At 46.3% G+C, this 20,329-nt stretch overlaps 2 protein-coding genes across 5 annotated transcripts; both read right to left on the bottom strand.

Annotated features, from left to right (window-relative positions):
* Positions 1-861: 861 nt before the first annotated feature.
* On the bottom strand, positions 862-11,382 carry atxn7l1 (ataxin 7-like 1). 4 transcript variants are annotated; one of them, XM_086102753.1, is made up of 11 exons: positions 11,281-11,382; positions 8,794-8,902; positions 8,374-8,560; positions 7,829-8,229; positions 6,924-7,006; positions 6,413-6,654; positions 5,493-5,736; positions 5,266-5,387; positions 3,969-4,439; positions 3,651-3,855; positions 862-3,075 (listed from the first exon to the last, which is right to left on the bottom strand). In XM_086102753.1, the coding sequence occupies exons 2-11, from the start codon at positions 8,807-8,809 to the stop codon at positions 3,058-3,060; spliced, it is 1,989 nt and encodes a 662-aa protein (XP_085958879.1). In that variant the 5' UTR covers positions 8,810-8,902; positions 11,281-11,382; the 3' UTR covers positions 862-3,057. The 4 variants fall into 4 exon arrangements, with proteins under 4 accessions (XP_085958879.1, XP_085958880.1, XP_085958878.1 ...); XM_086102754.1 differs by having other exon boundaries at positions 3,695-3,855; XM_086102752.1 differs by lacking the exon at positions 862-3,075 and having other exon boundaries at positions 3,082-3,855.
* Positions 11,383-14,523: 3,141 nt separating this feature from the next.
* sypl1 (synaptophysin-like 1) lies at positions 14,524-20,325 on the bottom strand. Its single transcript, XM_086102764.1, has 5 exons — positions 18,934-20,325; positions 16,827-16,945; positions 16,543-16,747; positions 16,198-16,389; positions 14,524-15,775 (listed from the first exon to the last, which is right to left on the bottom strand). The coding sequence occupies exons 1-5, from the start codon at positions 19,000-19,002 to the stop codon at positions 15,644-15,646; spliced, it is 717 nt and encodes a 238-aa protein (XP_085958890.1). The 5' UTR covers positions 19,003-20,325; the 3' UTR covers positions 14,524-15,643.
* Positions 20,326-20,329: the final 4 nt, after the last annotated feature.

Genomic DNA, 20,329 nt, shown 5'->3' with positions numbered 1-20,329 from the left:
AAAAAAAAAGGGTTCCTGGAGTCCTCCAACTCTTTTGGGCCTTTTCTTGAGAAGGATAAAAGCAAAGCCACAAAAGGGTGGCCACAACTACAGACAATTAACTTAAGCGCCAGCATTACTCCATTATCATAAGAATGCTGTTTGCATTGAGAAAGGGGGCGGGGGGTTGCGGGCTTGCGTTTGGGGGCCACGTCGGTTCTGCTGGATGTGGCCCAATGGAGCTTTTTAAAACATCTTTTTTTTTTTTTAATTTTTAATTTGACACCGCCAGAAGGTGACACACAAAACAAATCCACTAACTTGTTTATCATCCTTTTTGGAGTCTGTACCGACTTAAACATTTATTTCTATCCTTGATCACCATGTTCTCGTGCGCGACACGAGTGAAGGGAAAAATCAACGTCAAGCACGCGTGCGATTAAAGCAGACGACGACCGTCTTACCTTCCAGGGGGTCAACCGCGGGAACCTTCAGCGGTATTTCAGCCCAGAATGGATGCTTCAACGATGACGAAGAACAGCTCAAGTCTGCAGGGCATTTGCATTGCTACGTTCTTTGGTGGGCCGTAGTAACCTGCGGGAGAAAGTGGTGCTTGTATGTGCTGCTTTAGGCTATGTCCACAAAAACGCGGGTATTTCAAAATCATTTATGGGGTTTGGGCTCGCCAGTCACTCCAAACATTAGCTTCATTTTTTTTTTATAATCATAATTTTTTAAACTACCGCTTCACAAGTGGACAGAACCTAGTGAGACTTAGTCACACCACAAAACTGGAAAATTAAACTGCACAGACATGGGAAAGTCTCAACACAACACAAAGCGCACGCAGGCGGCGCAGGGCGAAATGAGTCTCCGCTTAAGTCACACTTCAGTTATTTAATAAAAAGCTTCTTTTTTTTTTTTTTCCTTTTGAAACCATTTCGACAACGTCCGCTCCAATGGCAGTGAAAACAAATACGTTTTAATACCAAGGCGAGTCAGCAGACATTCAACTTTCGCCGCACTTTGCATCCTGAAACAAAAGGAACAGTGCGCTGGTGTCAGGAGGAGGGTGCTGTTTGTTTTCGAAACTCTTCCTTCTTATTACTGCAGTTGCCAGAGACATACAAATATACATTTTGAATGGGTCGGATATATATATATATATATATAGTGTATATATATATTAAACTTGGTGAAAGAATTTGTTACAAAGTGCAAACATCGAGGAATGGGAAGCGTTAATAATGGGCAAAGAACATGACGCACGAAAAAATAAAATGAAAAAAAAAAAATCATCAGGGAATTTTTAGCTGCATCGTCACAACGTCACCCTCACATTTGGGGTTCCTATGAACAAAAGGAAGAACCTTAATTGAGAAGCTCCCAGACTATTAACGTGACCAACACAGTCACCACCCGATGCACACATTTCACTCAGTGGCTTTTCCTTACACACAAAAACCCCCCCCCATTAATTTTAAATCCCCACTTGAACGACACTGTGATCAGTCTTTCAAAAGGTGGGGGGGGGGGGGGGGACATTTGGGAAGACCAGTGATGAAAACAGGAATGTAAAATTATTTTGGGGGATAGAATGCGAAACGCCTTTAAAAAAAACAAAAAAAACAAGATTCAACTTCATCCACCATTAATGTGACCTTCACTGAAAAAAGAAAAAACCTTGAGGGGAGGTAAGAATAAATGAAAGAATGTGGTTACACCCGCTTTCCAATAATGGTTTAATCCCAATCGCAAAAAAAGAGGGGTGTGTAGATTTTTTCTATCCACTGCACATAAACTCGAATAGTGTCGAAAAAAAGGGGCACTGATGTGACGCTAATGCGAGCATTCCGATTAGACACTTGGACTTGTCAAAAGTGTCAACGAGCATCTCGGAAAAGGAGATAAGTCATCTTAAGCCTTGCTTGAAAAGCACCTGTTGGGTGACAGACCCCCCCCCCCCCCCCCTCCCGGCGATGACAAACGGACATGGTCACACACTCCCCGCAAAGCCAGTCAGTGCGTACTCTCACATTTTTCCGCTTGCGGTGAATGAGCAACGCGGGAGTGAAAAGGAAGTGCGGCGGAGGGAACGGCGATGAAACATTTTTCCCCGTCTTTTTCTCTTTCAAGAAAGCATCTCACGTGTGACGCCTGTTAGAGTGAAGTTTAGATTTGAAAAAAAAGTTTAAAAAAAAATCTAAACTGCATTTCAGGGGACAAACCAGGCCACTGTCATGAAAATTCAATTCTTTAAATCCTCCCTTCTGCCAAAAAAAAAAAAAGGAACATAATAAATACCAGAGCCATAATAAACAGATATGTACATTTTCCACATTTAAAAATGATTCCTTTAGCTCCAAACTGTACGTGGCACCCTACAAAAACAAAATCCAAGACAAAATCTGTTAACATTAGCGCAAAAGTGTTCGCTTTAGTTCACACTCCCTCCTATGTTGAAATATAACAACGCATTGAACGGCATCAATGGTTAACTTGTTTTTTTTCCTCATGTACTGTAAATGTATATATGTTGTTTTTTTTTTAATGCGAAGGGGCCCTAGTGTGACACTGCTGGAAGCTGCTGCGAGCGAGGACGAGGGCAGTAAGAGCACTTTAAACACAGCCGCGCCGGGGTGGACACAATGCACACGGGACAAAAGACTGCGAAGAGAGTCTGCGTAAAAAGCGGCTTGATATAAAACGGGGAGTTAAAAAAAAAATAAATTTAAAAACGAGTGAAGGAAGGTAGGTAGGAGGGTGAAGAAGCTGGTTAAAACCCAACTGAAAAGTTTGCAAGTCAAGCAAACGTCACAGGAGAAAAAAAACAAAAAGCTAAAAATTGATGCGCCAGTCCTGTTGTAGTTCCTTGTTAGCTGACCAGAAAGAAAACGACTAGAAAACGGGATTCTGACTCAGCCGCCTCCGTTTTCCTTTCTGTGCTCCAAAGTCGGGACGGGAGAGTGAAAACGCAGACCGGAACGTGCGGCCCAAGAGTTCCTCTAAGAGACGGTCTGGGTCTGTCAATGGGGGTGGGTGATGAGGGTCATTGCCCGGCATTCTACCAAACAGGTGTCAGTGATGCATCTTGGCCTGCGGGGAGAGGCAGACGGAAACAAGATGTTTCATTCACATTGAGTTGTTTTTTTTCTCTCTCTCTCTCTACCCCGTACATTGTTGTCAAAGAAATGACGCCGATATGACAGACGGGGGCGTATTTCACCTCTAAACACGTTACTGCTTCCTTACAAGGTCTGTAGTGGAGCAGCCAAGAGACGCTGGCTCGTCGTCATGACAACACGGGCCTTAGTTTGACTAGTAGTGCTGCACGATATGGACAAAACAGTAATTGTCTTGCTTCAAAATGTGTAAAGTTGCAGTTTGTTTAAAGGTGTCTTATCGTCGTCGACGCTAATTTTTGTTAGCCTGTCTATGGTGCTTCACATTATATGTTAGCATTAAGCTAGTGTATATTTGTTAGATGAAAGATTCTCTTGTTTTGGGTGTTAGTGTAACAATAAGGTTCAATTTAAAAAAAATAAGTTTCAAGATGCGTTTAGTTTGTTTTTCCTTTTCAAGTAAAGAGGAAAAATCCAACTGGACAGCTCCGACGGCAGCTGGGGCGGCGTTTTCGTTGAGATTTGGTTTTAACATGGTCTCCGGCCAACCTGTCTTTGGGACTCGCCGTCGTTCCCAAAGAAGCCGCCCGCACCTCCCAGCCTGCTCAGCTTGTTGCCGCTCTTTCCTTCGTGCGGGCCGGCGCTCTTCCTCTTCCTCCCCTCTGCTTTTTGCCCGTAATTCAACGTTCCGGAGGAGGGGGCGGCTGCCAACTCCCTGCTGGACGAGTAGGATATATTGGGGTTGCCAAGATCACTGGGGAGCAGACGAGGGGGAATTTGCCTTGAGGTGACATTTAGTGAGGACCAACTGGACCCTTCGTGTACAAATGCCGCAGTCCGACCGAACTCACATGACCTCAACGTTACCTGTGATGTGAACTTTGGCCAGCTTTGGTGAACCAGTGGGCGCTGTAGCTCCAAACGCCATTCCCCGCCTGACCGTGGTGTACCTTTTTCCTCGCCGCCGCCGCCGCGTCCGAGCCCGCCGACGCTTGCGGCGGCGGATGATAGCCGGTCCCGTTCCGGAAGGAGCAGGAGTACGAAGAGTTTTTTCTCTTAGCTTCCGCTGTAGAGTCCTCTCGCTCTTTGGTGGGGCGACTGGCTCTGTGCGCACCGTGACGGGATGCGCTCAGAGTTGGGATTGGCTGAGGGGGATCTCTCAAAATCACACCTCCAGGTGACGATGCAAGGGGAGGGAAGGAGGGAGCGCAGGTGAGGGAACTGGACGGGGCGGTTAATGGAGGGCAGGCGTCTGACGTGGGAGAGGAAGGCGGCGCTTGCCTGGGAGCGCCAGAGGGCGAGAGGGAGTGGAGGCTCTCAGCAGCAAGAGGAACCTTTCTGGAACAAGATGCACAGGGTCTTCTTTAAGGCAAGGACCACCTCATAATCCTGAATAAATACTAAAAGCATCCTTTAAATGCCAGCAGTAATACAAAGTGATCCATTTGAGACAAACCAGTAAAAGTCAGACATGTTTACATGAAAACTGGACTAAGAAGGATCAGTAAAAATTAAAAAAAATAATAATCAGATTTTCTGCTGCTTTCTACAGGAAATATTTGCCTTTCAGAATAAAATTGCCCTTTTAGCTTCGCTCGTCAATTAAATTTGCCATCATCTTCGAAATGATTTGAACCTTTGTCGCCGGTCACCATCATTCCAGAATCATTTAATGAGCTTTTCAAATATATCGACCTTGACTCTTAATACCTTTCACAGCTTGAGTCATTGCCATCAACTTGATTCTAAATCTTTCAAGACTTGACTTCGTTTTCAATCTATAGTTTCTTGTTCTTTTTTCCTCTTTTTTTTTTTTAAATATGTATTTGTATGAATTTAATTCGCTTTGTACAATGTAACATTTAAAAATCCAATATTTAAGTGTAAAAAGTTGGGGAATATTTCTTTTTTTTTTAAAGAAGTTGATTTATATTAATGAAATTAAAGGAAGAAAATGATTTGTCAAACGGATTTTTTTTTTTTTTTTTTTTTTTTTAAAGCTAGCTTATTCTTGTAATATTGTACCTTTCATTCCGGAACACACACACACACACACACACACACACACACACACACACACACACACACACACACACACACACACACACACACACACACACACACACACACACACACACACACACACACACACACACACACAGACCTCCACATTTGTGCGTTGAGGTGCTTCTCCACCATGTTCTGGAGCGCCGCCCTCATCCGGTCCCACCGCCTATCAAAGACGTAGTGGCCTCGTCCCATGAGCCTGCTGCTGAATATGCAAAACTGCATCCAGAAAAGGCGAGAAATGACAGAAAGATAAGATTTGATGCCCAAAGTTTGTCTAGGAGAATATTAAAACTAGCAACTTCAGAATGCATCCATATTCACCCCTAAAGGCTGAGGGTGGTGGTGAGTGAAGTGGAAGCCGGGTCTGTGAGGATCGTCGGGAGTCTGTGCGTTGTCGCATTCGTCGCTGGAGAGCCGCTCGCCATCTCCGCCCGCCGCCGCCATCGTCGTCGTCCGGGGCTGGGTTGGGAGCTCCACGTTGGAGGGAGGGGTGGGGAAAGGCGGTGGGGCAGGAAAGGGTGCGGGTGCTGGAGTCTGAGGCATGGAGGGGGTCATGCCTGGAACCCTGCAGTGGGTACAAAATACAACATGGAAAGTAAGGAGGCAAAGTGGCTATAAAAAAACTATAATTAAAAAATTGCAAATCCAATTTCGCTGTACAGTGGCGCCTTGAAATATGAGCTATCATTTGAGATACAAACTGTCTGGTGGCAGTGACCTTGTTTTCTATCAAAAGAAACCAAAACCAAAAAGAATGACGTGTTTCATGCTATTCATGCACCCTGTAACCCGAAAACATGATCAGCTGTCCACCGTGGTAACCGTTGTCTATGAAAGGGATAAAACAGTCAACTACAAAGTTTTGCCTTTGGAATGCCCACTTGGCTTCTTGCTAACAATGAGGAAAAAAAAAAGGCTACAGGCTACAGAACAGCATCAATGTGACAGTGTCACGATTTCCCAAGAGTGTTTTTTGGGGTACAAATGGTGCCTCAACACACATAGACAGACAATTACAACACTACAAAGAGTCATATTCTTTATCTTCACCCAGAAAAAGTGTCCAATGGTACATGTGACGGTCGTCGTTTTTGTCTGCATGGCTATTATACATCATGGTATCACTATATGTTTTTTTTTTTTTTAAGTATGACACCATAGTTCGGCGTGCTCTCAACGTTTGGTTGGTTTTTAAGGGGAGGCTGGACAGGATGAAGAGCGTTTTCGGTCAATCATCCTACCTGGGTATGTGCGCGTTTGCCAGCTTTAACTTGAGCGTGGACAGCGGGCGGCCGTTGGGGCAGGGAGGCTTGCTGAGACAGACGGCGTCTTGCGAGGAAGAGCTCGGGCTGCAGCCGTCCTTGTCCTTGTCTTTCTCCTTCGCTCCCTCCTTCTCCTTGGTCCTGCCTCTGTGTTCGGCCAGGAGGACATTGAAATGTTTCCTCCGGCCGGGCACGGCTCGGCGTTGGGTTAAGGAGTGAGTCTGCAAGCCGATGGAAAAGGAAGAGGGGGGTGGGGATAATGGTTCTAATTGGGTACTCAAAATGCCCTACATAAATCAAGCTTTATTGTATTGTTTTCCCTTTAGCGTAGCTCCATCTAGTGGTGCAACCACAGCCACTTTTGCGCGATTCTATGCGCCCGATAATGCGGTGCGCCCTAGATATGAAAACAGTTTTCCACCTCTTGCTGACAAGGTTGTTGATGTACCGAACAAATACTCGAGTGTGTTTGGAAGTGACGGGGTGATACCTTGCAGGTGAGGGAGCGCGTGCACGGCTGTTTGGTCTCCGGGTCCTGAACGCCACAGTGCTTATCTGGGTCAAATATTCTTCCTGTTCAAAATAAATCCATAAAATTAAAAAAAATAATAATAATAAATAAATGAAAGCATACGTTGAAGTGCTATTTCCAAACGCGATGTGACAAATGAGCATTTACGATTCCCCCCATCTGCTTTCGTTGCTGCAATGCATATGAAGTAGGGGGGAAAAAAAAACCTAAGCAAAACTTGGCAGGCTCGTTTAGCTAAAGTGGGAAAATAAACCACATTCAATTGAATTCCAAATTGGTCGGCGTGTTTTGATTACATCTCACGTGTCAACAAGTGAGGGCCGAAAACTTAAAATAAATAAATAAACAATAAATAAAAGCACACCGGGGAGGCCTCTGTGATTTTCCTGTGCCAACACCAACAACACAGGAAAAAAATAAAAATATGAAATCATGACTCAGAATTTGAGGGAGGGGCAAAATATGGAGGAAGATCTCGGACATTGAGCGGTTGTAAGAATAGAAGTTCACAGATTGGAAATCTGGGGGAGAGAGAGAGAAAGAGAGAGAGAGAGGGAGAGGGAGAGGGAGAGGGAGAGGGAGAGGGAGAGGGAGAGGGAGAGAGAGCGAGAGAGAGAGAGAGACAGAGAGAGAGAGCAGTGATAAGAGTCAAGAGTGAGAAAGTCTCCCTCTGCCTGTCACGGCCATCTTGTCTGCAGCCAAATATTCGAGCTGGACGCTCTCCAGAGGTTGCCGAGATTAAGAATGAGCGTGTGAATTTCTGAGAGCGCACGCGCACAAAAGCGCAGGAATTCCACTCTCAAAGCCGGTCGAGGGAACAGAACTGCCGCGAAGACGCCGGAGCGTAAATAAGAAGTACGAACCTGAGAGTCTGTTGTGTGACCTGGAAGAAGCCTTGGTGCCATTTGGATTCTTTTTCTCAGACGGCGACGGTGATGACAGATGAGGGGCCGTCCGGTGAGCGGGCGAGGGAGCCGGGGAGGGGGACGGCGAGGGCGACGGCCGCCTGTCGAGCGGTGAGCGCCCCGGGCTGGGGCGCCCGTCCAGGGACGACGGCGACGCCGACGAGCGCGGCGTGGACGGCCCGCTGTTGCCACGACCGTTGGGGAGCTTCTCGCCGGGGAAGGCGGCGGGAGGGAGCGGCGGGTGCTTGAGGGGGGACGAGGAGGGCGAAGACGACGGGGCCGAGAGGCGGACTTGCGAGGCGGAGTTTGCTCGGCTGAGGCACGGCATCTTCTCCAAGCTCACCACTGGAAGAGACACACTGGAGGGAATAAAAACGGGGAATCGTCATGCAGTTCCAAAAGTTTGTGATTTCAAAAGTGCATTTGACAGTACGAATATTCAGAACAGACATCGTTTACACACGGCGCAGTCAAAGTGGGAATTGAGCGTGTACGGCGCGCACCATGGCTTGCTCCGAGCCCCCTTCGGAGGGTAGACGGCGAGCGGCGCTTTGCTGAAGCGCGAGTGAGGATAGTCTTTGGGGATCCGAAAGGCCATGGCGTCCCCGGGACCGCCCGCCACGGCGGGCGCCTTGGCCTTCATGAGGACCAGCGAGCTCCTCGAGGGGACCGAAGAGCCGTGGCGCTTCTCTGAAACCAGACAAAAACGTGGAGACGATGCATTGTTAACTCATTCACCCCCAATGACGTATTTAAACGTCTTTTCAGACTTGGTCCAGAATTGGCCGGTACCGAATGAGTGAAAAGGACCAACGGCGTCCCCACTGCCAACCCCCACCGAGCGTGCGCGCCGTGCCAACTCACCGCAGCCATCAATTAGAAATACATTTGGAGCGGAATGCGGGAGAGAGGAGCTCACTTACGGTTCTTGCTATGCATGTCTTGGTGGGGGCAAAGTGGGGAGGGGACGGAGGGAGGATGCGGTCCAGGATTCTTGCTCTCTGTCTCACTGGGACGCTAAACCCCGACTACCTGAATGAAGGGACACAGAGGAAACGGGAAGAGGGAAAGTAAAAATAAACACAAGTGGACAGACTGCGTCGTCGGAACGCGACGGGGACGTGAGTGTCGTGCGTGTGGATGGCAGGTGAGTAAACAGGCGAGTGGAAGCCGAGGACCAATGGCAGCTGGATTCCGAGTCGCGAGATCAAAGTCCAAAGTCGCAATTGGCAGGTACGCGGCTCCCGTCAAGTCTGTGGCATGAGCAGATGATTTCACGCGGCGCCCACACGGAAGCCGTTTCGGTTTTGGCGCTCGCGTGGGTGAGACTCCGCCGGCCGCATCGGTTGGGAATTCACTGTCGTGATTTACGATCGACGGGCGGCAGTCAGGGCGAGGTCACCGGGCCGCTTAACTGCAAGGGCACCCCGACGACGACGCGCTCTTGCCTGCCTGCTTGATCGTTATGGCGATGCGGCGAGCCGAGCCGGCTGACGATTGGCCCGGTCCGGGTGCGTGATGAGCAAGCTCGGCTGGCTCGTTTACACAGAGGAAGGCCAGGGGGTGTTGCGAGCTGCGATCAATAGTTCGGGGGGGGGGGGTGATGAAGACTGTGAAGGGGGGGTGAAATAACACCAAAGTGGCAGCAGGAAAACAAAACGTCGTTCTTGCGCATATTTTTGCTTCCTCTTGACAGCCGAGGGGCTCCAAAATTGGGAAAAATTATTTAAAAAAAACAAAACAATACAAAGCATCTAAGCCTATTTGAGCAGCAATTTTTTTTTTGTGCGCCAAAAAAACTCCTACAAGAGAGCAACAAGTGGCACTAAAATAAGAATGGGGGGAGGGATCACCAATGCAAATTAAAAAATAAAAAATAAAATAAAAAAGAAAAAAAAAAGAAAAAAGGAACCATATTTTGGTTTTTGGGAATGTGGGTAAAAATAAACATGTTTGCGCAAAACATAGTGGGCACAACATGCGAGCAACAACTCCAAGCCGACCGAAGCAATTACCCCTCCCTCAGTGTGTGTATGCCTCACCCCGACGGAGAGGGACAGAGGCGACGGTGGCAACAACAACGGGAGGAAACGTGCGGCCGCATCGTTCACCTGTGGCTCGAGCATTTTTGGGGAATGCGCGCGTGATGCACTTGAGTCCGCACCGTAATTTGAAGTCAGGACTCCAACCCGCCTCATGAATACAAACTTCAGGTGCGCCGAGCGACGACTTGTTACGACATCGTGTTGGTTCACGCGCCACGCGTGTGTGCGCGCATGTATTCAGAGTGCGTTTAAGACCTGTTGTTCGCCCCCCTCCCTGTCAATTGTGTGCGTGTCAGCAAGCAGAACCGCTGCAAACAAGGCTTGGAGGGGGGGTGTGGGGGTAGAAGGGGAGGGGGCTGTCGAGCAGGGACAAAACAACAGTGGCTGCCGGGAGCCTGCGTCGATGTGTGTGTGTGCCCGCCCTCACAATACCACTGACCTCTTTCCGCGGAGAAACTGAAAGTAAGAATGCGTGCGCATGCAATTATGACGGAGTGTCTTTTCTCTCTCAGGAAGCAGTTTGTGTGTGTGTGTGCGGACGTTGTGGTTGGAGCGCGTGCCGGAAGCAGCATCAGGAGCAGCCGGGGGGGGGGCTGTTGAGAGCGAATCAAGTCGCAATCTGTGAGCACCGATGACAGTGTAAAGATTCTTAATTGGGGTAAGCAGCCTTGAAAAAAGGGGGCGCGGGTGCCTTGCTCAAGGGCAGACTAAAATCGGGTAGAGCAAAGGGGATATATTTTGTTCAATTTGAGAGCAAATGTGGACAATTTGAGCCACGTGTGGGGGTGTGCTTGACGCGATCAACGGCGCACTGGATCATTTATGGAGGGCTGTCGAATATTTTGAGAATTGATTCGTCTCATGATTATGGCATCAATTAATGAGAGGCTGGAAAAAAAATATTTTGCATTGTTAAACAATGACATGCGGTCCAGGTATAATTTTTGTCAACTTGTCCTCATCATCATATTCTACAAACGTATGCGATTTTTGACCATGGATGTCTTTCAAAGGTGGAGCCTGGCCCGGTGTGTGACGTGGGCGTCAACGGATGAGAGTGATTAATACGCCGACTGAATGAATCGGACGATTTGAGTTAGGGCTTCAAAAATAAAAAATAAAAATCAGCAAAAATGTACAGTTATTTTTGCCTTTTTTAAAAAACATTCAGATATTGAATATGTTCACTGAACCATTTCCGAGCCGAATGGGGAGAGAAAATATGCGTTTTGTTTGTTAGCACGTGTGCAACCCCACTTTAGGGATTTACGACCATAAATATTAAACGTTGACGACTGTCAGCACTTTCGAGGTGGGGGGGGGGGGGGGGTCGATAAAAATCACTCGACACGCGGTTCATCTTACCGTAGTGTGTGAGGAAGCCTGAGGGGTGAGCACCTGATTGCAGACATGGCAGACAGCGAGATGAAAGTCCTCCAGCACTGGAAACAGACGGCGGCAGCGGAGGATCCCTGAGGAGGGCGGCGAGAAGCAGGCGTCAACACACAAAGCGGTCAATGGGCAACTTCCTGCCCGACCATCCGTATACAAACGCAGGATGAACGCGACGGGCAGATTCGGGTCGTCGTTTTGAACGCATCCACATTTAGTGAGAGGCGCTAAATGTGGACTGACTTGTGGACTGGCTGACTTGTTGCGAACTAACCTGAAGCCCCAAATACATTCCACAATTCCAATTTCTTCACCGACTAATTTCAAATCAGGTTTTTGTTTTTTTTACAACTTTGTTTGCTTAAATAAATATAAATATCAAGAATTGAGTCATGAGCATCGAGGACGAGGTCATTCAAGAAAAAGTCTCCTTTTAAAATTGAAATTTACTCGCTGCCATAACACGCACCCTTTCATTCCGCTGACTTCTTGTGAGTTTGAACTATTTTTATTCTTTATCCCCACCCCCCCTTTCCCAACTATCACAAAAAAACAGCGCAGAACATGAAGCCATTCCAACACACAAAGACGACCTGTGGGAAGCGCAACGTAGCTGGGGAACACTTGCAAGGTTTGTTTTCCTTGCGGCTTGCCAGTCGGCATGTACAGTTTCACTGAGGAAGATTTAAGCATGGTCGTGACTGTGTGTGTGTGGGTCGGGGTGGTATTTGACCAGCCGATGTGAAGACTTTCCCCAGCCGCGTGTTTATTTGTGTGCGCGCGCACGAGGGTTGCGGCTTGGCGGCGGTTCAAGAGCGTGACGTGCTGCGCCTGGGAGTATTTATACCTCACAAGGTGCGAAGGAATTCCAAAACTGGTTCAAGAGCCCCCCCACCCCACCCCGTGACACACACACACACACAATATGCAGTTAAAATTTCAAAATTTTCTTTCAAATAATTTATACAATAATAATAAATACCGGAATGACAATTACTTCCTGTCACTGTGTCGAGGAATCATGGAAAACGTAGTCCTACTAACGCAAAGCATTTATTTTAAGTGTCCTTCATTTGAATATTGTTTGGCTTGCATTTGGCATTTTATTGTTGCTAAAGGTAAAATGTATCCACCCCAAGGCTCTCTTAGTATGTCCTACTTCGAAGCTGTCGTAAAATGAAGGGAGCTGTCGAAAAAGTATGGCATTGACGTAAAGATAATAAAGGAGACGCATGGATCACGGAGCAACAACTTTTCTAACCATGTTGGCTCGGTTTGTCGTCTTTTTGAACGTCTTCATCATTTCTGTGATAAAAAGCGATTCGAGTAAAATTGACAAAATGTTTTTGTCTTGGACTTTTTTTTTTTTTTTTTAAATACGCCGCTGACTGTAAACAAAGTGCATTTCATAGTTTTCAAAAGCACAAATGCTCTCTGAACTGCGATTGATTATCTCGACTTGTTGCCAGTTCGGTCTCTGAAGCCGAGTCGAAGTGCAACTTGAAGCAACGACAGACGGACGACCACGCTGCAACAAACAAGCCATCCCCGCAGCTTTTAACGCGACAGCTTCAACTACCCCCCTCCACCCGCCACCCCAAACTCACCTTCTTCATTGACACCGCAAAACTCTCCGTGACACTTCTCCAAAAGCGATTCTGCTTGGAAACAAACAAACCCCAAAAACTGTAAAGCGAATTTAAAAAAAAGAAGACACATTCCAAACTTGCGCGCGCATACTTTGACACAGTGGTTAGCATTAGCTTGCTAGCCATAGCTGCCCCCCCCCCTCCAACTCGCTGTCAAAAAAAAAAGCAGCTACCAAAACTTTCAAGTAGTGGATAGTTGCAACATAGCTTCGGTGTAGGAGTCAAGTGGGCCGAAAACACGCAGCGGCAATGTTCACCTCGCAGCTTCGGGGAGTGCGTGGCCCACAAGTCGGGCTCTCCATTGGCCATTTGGCGGTCGTCTTTTTTGACAGTTACTTGGCTGCTTTTGACAGACGCTGCGTGTTATTGGAGGAGGCGAGTCAATCACAGAACACTTGGCGGTTGGAGGGTGCGGGGAAAGCGCGGGGGGGGAGTGGGAGGGGGGGACGACACTTCCTGACACTTTGCCCGCAAAAAGACAAGCGTCAACGGCCGCGCGTGTTGGTAACTTACCGTCAACGAGACGTAGTTGAGCCGCACCGATGAACGAAGACCAAGGCTCGCTGAGGAAGCTATCCGGACTTGGGATGAGGCGAGCCAGTGTCGCCATTGCTCTTCCTCCTTGTTGCTTTGCCGCGAGCCGTCCTTCCTCTCTCGCTCGTTCGTTCGTTCGCACGCAGGAGGCGTGGAACGAGCCAGTGACGTCATCTCCGGCACCTCTCGGAGTTAATCGGCACGTTGGAGTCACAATCGAGTGCCGTGACTCGGTGAGGTCAGAAGTTCAGCGTGGGGAAATGAATGGTTTCTTCTGGAGTTTGTTGTTGTTGTAGTCATCAAATTATTTAATTCTTTTCACAGTTTATTGTTTGTAGTATGGAGATATAACTGTTAAATCAATATATCATATTGATTTCAAATCCTAAAAATGGTGTGAATGACATCCTAAAAATGGTGTGAATGACATGACCAAAGGCAAATCCAGGTAGTTGGAGTCAGAGTAGAGGATGCAGAGAACAGGGAAAGATGGAAATTAATGACTCGCTGTGGCAACCCCTGAAAAGGGACAAGCCGAAAGGAGAAGAAGAAGAAGAAGTAATGTTCTTAAAAATCCTTCTTGAACGTTATCTAAAAAAAATTTAATCATTTCAACGCTTCGAGTATTTTTGAAACATTTTGAAATAGTTGACATCATCACTGTCCACCAAATCTCTTTTGCATCCCCCACAACCGACACTGACAACAGCAATCTGTGAAATTAAGAAAATGGGCTGTTGGGAATCGATTAAAACAATTCCATGGAACAAAAACAAAAAAGCCCAGTGCAGTATTTATGCTACTTTTTTCATTTACCGGGAGCCAGTTTCACAAAATAAAGGTTTCCATGTATTTTACTACGCTGACCTCTTGTGGCCAAAATTAGCAACTTCACTTTATGAGGATGCATGTGAAACAAGCAATTTTTTTCTGACTTTACGCAATGATGCTGGCAAGAAAATATTAACATTGAATATTTATAAATATTTAAATTGTATTGCAAGGTGGAAAAAGTCATAAAGCAGTCAAGAGATTTAAATGGCAAAACAAACGAAATGCATAGGAGCCATTTGGGACACAGCATGTGCAGGACGGGCCATCACCAGTATGCCCCCGCACCTGCACATCTCGTCTTTTATTCGGCATCCATATCTACTTCCATTCTAAACAAACGGATATCAAAATGTATTGAAAACTTTGCAATGCAAACATCAAGCAAGAAAATTGACAAAGGAAAAAAAAAACCGAATGGAACAGAACATGAAATTATTCAATGAGCTTCAAGGTGCATGCTTTTGAGAGGCTGCTGCAGAGCGTCTCATTGTCCACCACGAGTGTGCGCACACCATGGGGTAAAAAGCACCACGGGAAAAGAATGAGGAGACTTTGACTTGAATGCCGCAGTATGGGCCTGTTTAATTTTTGGAGGATGTGGTTTACTCGAGGTATTTGATTGACAGCTGAGCGGCGCGTGGTTTTAGCGCATTCAGCGGCTTGATGTTTTTTCATTCATTTGAAGCTTCATTCTCGATACGCGCCGATTGTTTTGATCGTTCAGGATTTGTCAGGCTAGTTCATAACACGCTTATGCGGTGTGTCAAATTTAGAAGAGATTTATTTTTACTATACGCGGCCTTTAGAGAATCCTGGCATTAAAAAAAAAAAAAAAGCCACAAACAGAATCAATAACCGCACGCAGCGAGCCGAGCACCCGTTCTGAAGTAAATAAAGGCAGGCAAAATCTAACCATTTCAATGCATTCAAAAGCCAGGAGAGCCTCATGAATGTTCTTCATGAACAAACAGAGAAAAGAAAAAGCATACTGAGCTCACCTTCTCTGCAAAAAAAGAAAATTATGCACAACAAAATTCAGCACGGACGTAAATATTAAAAAAAATGGAGTTGTTAGGCGTCAAAATGAGTACCTTCCTTCCCCTTACTAGGACAAGTCGAGGGATCATAACAGTACCCGAATGATGACTTTCTTTGGTCAAGCTACAAAATAAACACTATAGGCATGTTTTGCGATCAGAAAATAGAAATTTGATCTTCTAAAAGCATTGGTGCAAGTAGGGTTTGTTTGGGCACCAAAACGCCAGTTTGTCAATTGCGGTATATGTGTGTGTGTGTGTGTGTGTGTGTGTGTGTGTCTGCTAGATAGCTGCCGGAACCTGCTGCCTCCCCGGTCCCGGTTGGGTTGAGATTTTCTGCGAGTGCCAGCGAGTCTCCTTGTACACGAACCAGGCGTTGCCAGCCCACACGAACATGTTGAGGTAGCCAAATACCTGAAAACATTTACGCAGGGAGGGGGGGGGGGGATTTTTAAAAGACAAAAACAAAGCATTTTTCAATCACGAGGAACGATTTGTTGGCTCATTGTAAGCTTGCTTGTGTCGATTCCAAGCGAAAAATGAAAGTCTTGTTGCTCAGTGTCTCATGACTGTGTGAGTAAGGAAGCATGTGCTGTAGAAACTGAGGGGGGTGCGGTGGGTGGACACTTTTGCATAAAATCCAAGTGATGGCGTTCTTTAAAAAGAAAAAAAAAAACATTACATTACATCCCCAGATATATTTTGTATTCAATAACAAGTATCAATTGCGCGCCACTCATTCTGCCTAGCAACAAGGCGGGGCTGCACAAATGTCACATGACCGGGAATGAGTTCAGCCAGAGAACGCAGTTTTTTTTTTAAATCAATTGTCTCACCACGGAGATGTTGAGCGTCCGCAGGTTGCCGAACTCGGTGACCTCGCAGGTGACGTTGCTCCCCTTGCAGAGCGCCAAGGTGGCGCCGATGGCTTCGGTGTCCGTGGCGTCCTTGATGTTCTGCAGACCCTTGGCCCAGGCCGACGAGCACACCAGCCACAGGAACACGATGACCGCCGTGATCACAAAGTCCTAGAAGTGGTCGGCGCATTCATTCATTGCTTCGTTCCCACATCGCGACTGCATGCATGTATGCTAGCTCGCGAGAACAGCTGAACTTTATTCGAGCAAGGGTGTGTCCACCGCTTGCTACTCTTGAACATGACAGAGATGCAAAAGCCTCACCAAAATGGGTCCAAAGTCAGAGTTCTTGTAAACGTGCATGTAGCCCAAATAAACCAAAAGGGCGGCCATGCTGTACAAAAAGCAGAAAATGGCGACGCCCACGAAGAACTCGGCGGCCGAGGACGAGTCTCCCATCAGGTACGTGGTGCTGACGGAGTGGTTACATAACGTGGAGTTGCCCTCGATGAGCGGAACCTGGCTTAACCTGACACACGAAAAACACCGGGTCGGAGTCGGGCTTGACCGATTAAACATCCGGCTCATGACAATCAACCGATTCTCACCTGAAGGGATAGTGGAAGTTGACGTCGAGCGTTTCGTTCCTGCCATCGCCGCAGAAGACGGACAGGATGTTCTTGGCCGCGAAGCCGCCGCAGCTTCCGAAAGCGAATATTGCCGTGAGCTGTTGGGGACAACGAGACAGCAATGCATCAGAAGCTAATTAGTTAGCTAAAAGTAACGAACACCCCCGAAACAACCTTGTTAATTTCCTGTAGATACCACAAAATGTCAGCACTTGTCTATTAGACAGGGCTATGGCCTGAGTAAATGAAATTCCTCCTCTCACTTTGACATAGCTCTTTAGCACCAAGATGTCGAAATATGGTGGCAAAGCAATACTTTCGTTTTAGACAGGGCTATGGCTTGACTAAATGAAGTTCCTCCTCTCGCTTCAACATAGCTCCTCCGCACCACGATGCCCCAATATGGTGGCAAAGCAATACCTGTACTTTCATTTTAGACATGGCTTTGGTCTCATCAACATCAACAGAGAATAGGGGAGTTTTTCTTCAAACCACTCCAAGTTAAAGTCACATTTTCGACATTTTCAACAATCCAATTCATTCCGCAGCATTTCAGTTCGGCGTCTGCTCTTAAGCACCCCCGCCCGAGTTGGGCCGAAATTGCATTCTCACGTTATCTTTGATGGTCTCGAATGCATGCTGAGGACTAAAGTGTCTCCTTGGAGAGCATTCCACTGCGGAATTCCCAGCAGGAGCGGGGGCAGGATGCGATTTAGTGCGGAGGAGACCATGTGATGCGGGCGCACAAACGCCATTCTTTGGAAATGGGTTTGGAGAAGTATTTTTAGGGGATTTGCATTTTTGTCAAATGACAAAATGGGTCAAATTTTGCCGAAGAGCATGTAAGGGTTAAGGGTGTGTTCCGTTTAAAAGTGCTGCTTTAGCATTTTAGCTTCAGGCCTCAAGAACCACACATGTACTTTAAACACACACACACTAAGAGGCCTCGAACCAGATGTTTCTCCATATGTCACCGGCCCCTGTGCGCTTCCTGCTTAAACACTTATTTTTGCCCCCCCCGCCCCACCCATTAAAAAACGTGAAGCCACATGGAGCACATATGAGACGGCAACATGGCGGTCAGCATCCTCCTGACGTCCATGCATCCAAGACTTCCTGTTTACATTTGAAGTCTTTGAATCTCCGGAAGCCCACTTCTCGATACCGAATGACGACATCGTGGGTGTTGTTTCCCAGCTCATCAAACGACATAATTGGGACTTTCACAATCAACATGTGACCCCAGTGCATAACGTGCGGCTCCATTCGGAGGAAATATGCCATCAAGTCAGACGAAGGAGCTGACTCATTGCACACTTTAACTCAGTTGGGAGTCAAACGTGTCTTTGGAACGTGTCTAGTTCACTCTATTCGGACAAATATGCGGTACATGTATGAGTTATTTCCGCCTGACTTGTTATTCCACGAGGTGAATTATTACTGAGTGTGGTTTTAATCTGTAACTGTGTCACTTGAGGGGCAGGAAGCTGTTGAAATAGGCAAAAGTCGTAACAAGCAGCACTTTTGCTTTCAGCTAGCTTAATGCTAACACACAATGCAAATCACCATTGATAGGCTGATCAAAAGCATCGGATAGTTACGGTGCGATAAGCCTTAAGCAATATGTTTGAACACAAACAGTGCGTTAAAATGTATCGACACTATAACAACACTCACAGGTATAGATTCTTTATCTTCAGCAAACAAATATACTAATGTTACTGCAGTTTACTGAGTCACTCGCAGTAGTTTGACTGTACACTGCCCCCTGTTGGCCACGTTGTATTTAATAACGATGCAAAAAATGTTTAATTCATTACATTATTTCATGTTTGAAAACATGTGGGATTATAGACTCTTTTTCTTTAGCGGGTCACTGAATAAGATGCTTCTAATCAAATTGCATTGACAGCAAAAGTCAAGAAAACGGTCCAAAAACTTTGTATTGCTACTTTAGTGAGTAGTTTAGTTGAGGAAGGAGAGAAAGAACCGCACCTCCTTGTCCTCTGGTTCTGACCCACTTACTTAACCACACACACAGTCACACACACACACACATTAAGCTTTTAACAAAGAACTCTCTTACCCACTCCACTAGTTTGACGAAGCCCAGCGGCTCCTTCAGCGGGGACAAATTGAGCCGAAATCCGGTCATCACGACTTGGGTCCAAAAACCTTTTTGACAAAGCCGAGCCCAGGACTGTGTAAGAATCGGTGATGTTGGTCCCACACGGAGGCAAAAAAAAAAGTGGGAGTGATTTGACAGCGTGACGTGTTCTGCTGGTTAACGCTGCAAAAAAATCAGCACCGAGGAAAAAAAGTGACGAAAGAGAGAAAAGTTTGACGATGGATTCTGTCGATGCGGTACCGAATCCCCGAGAAACTTTTTACAGTACAAACAAATTACCGCAACTCGGCATTTTTTTCCCCCAGCGTGACGTCTGACAGGCGCAGAGCGAATCTGATTTTATTTGTTACATTTCCTCACATTCGCCTTGCGATGGAACGTTCCAGACAATAAATAAAGCCCCCCTCCACAAGTTTGAATTTCGTACAGTCTACATTTTTGTGGCTCGCGTGTTAAGCTTCAACGATGGCGAGGTCATATGACAGCTAGCGCAAAAGGCAAATATTCTTCCAGTTATTAAAAAAAATAAAGAATATCGAAGTGTTACCGAACAGGAAACATATTCGCCGGCCACATCACGAGTATCCGAATTAAGTTACTGTGACGTCACAACAGCCACACCCTTTTCATTAAAAAAACACTTTCGCTACTAATTTAATCGACTTGAAAATTTCGAACTCTTTGCTTTAAACGGGCGTTTTTTTATTTTCTTGAAAGGTTAAACATTACGGACGCGAGAAAATACTTTTATGAGCGCAATCCGTTGTGGGGAAAATATAGCATCCGGTGCTAAATCAGAATCCATGCATAAAGGTTTCTGCTCGGTGGAAAACAAACGTCACCCCACAACTAAAACAGAAAAAAAAATCTGGATGAAACATGTTTGAAAACTCACTATTATTTAAGACATTTGAAAGTATTAGCCTTTTAGCATGACGTTACAATTTAACAACAACGTCGCTATAGTAACATTGCACTACTCGGAAAAAATAGTCAATACATTACAATTGGACTTCGACTAAATATTTAATGAAACCTAGAAAAACAATTTTGACAGGAAAACTTGTCCCCTGAAGTCAAATTCAATGCCTTTTTCATTACAGAGGACATTTGAACAATAATGAGATTTTTTTTTTTTAAATCGACAGGCGGCTTGTTTAATCGTCGTGTCGTCGACAAAGCTAGCGATGTGGGTTCCTTTAAAAGTGTCAGTGAGCTTCCAGGACAACTAAAAGATACGCACAACGGACGTCGAACAACACACGGAAAGAAATAACTCACGAACACTTGATCATCCATCATACAACACACACGCATGACGTTCGTTCGAACGGTCAAGCAGATTTGGATATTT

This window comes from Hippocampus guttulatus, chromosome 22 (assembly GCF_054856545.1).
Source record: "Hippocampus guttulatus isolate MCC_2025c chromosome 22, RoL_Hgut_1.0, whole genome shotgun sequence".
Classification (NCBI taxonomy): Eukaryota; Metazoa; Chordata; class Actinopteri; order Syngnathiformes; family Syngnathidae; genus Hippocampus; species Hippocampus guttulatus.
Note: the sequence above shows the minus strand (reverse complement) of the source record. Positions and strands in the feature narration are given on the sequence as shown.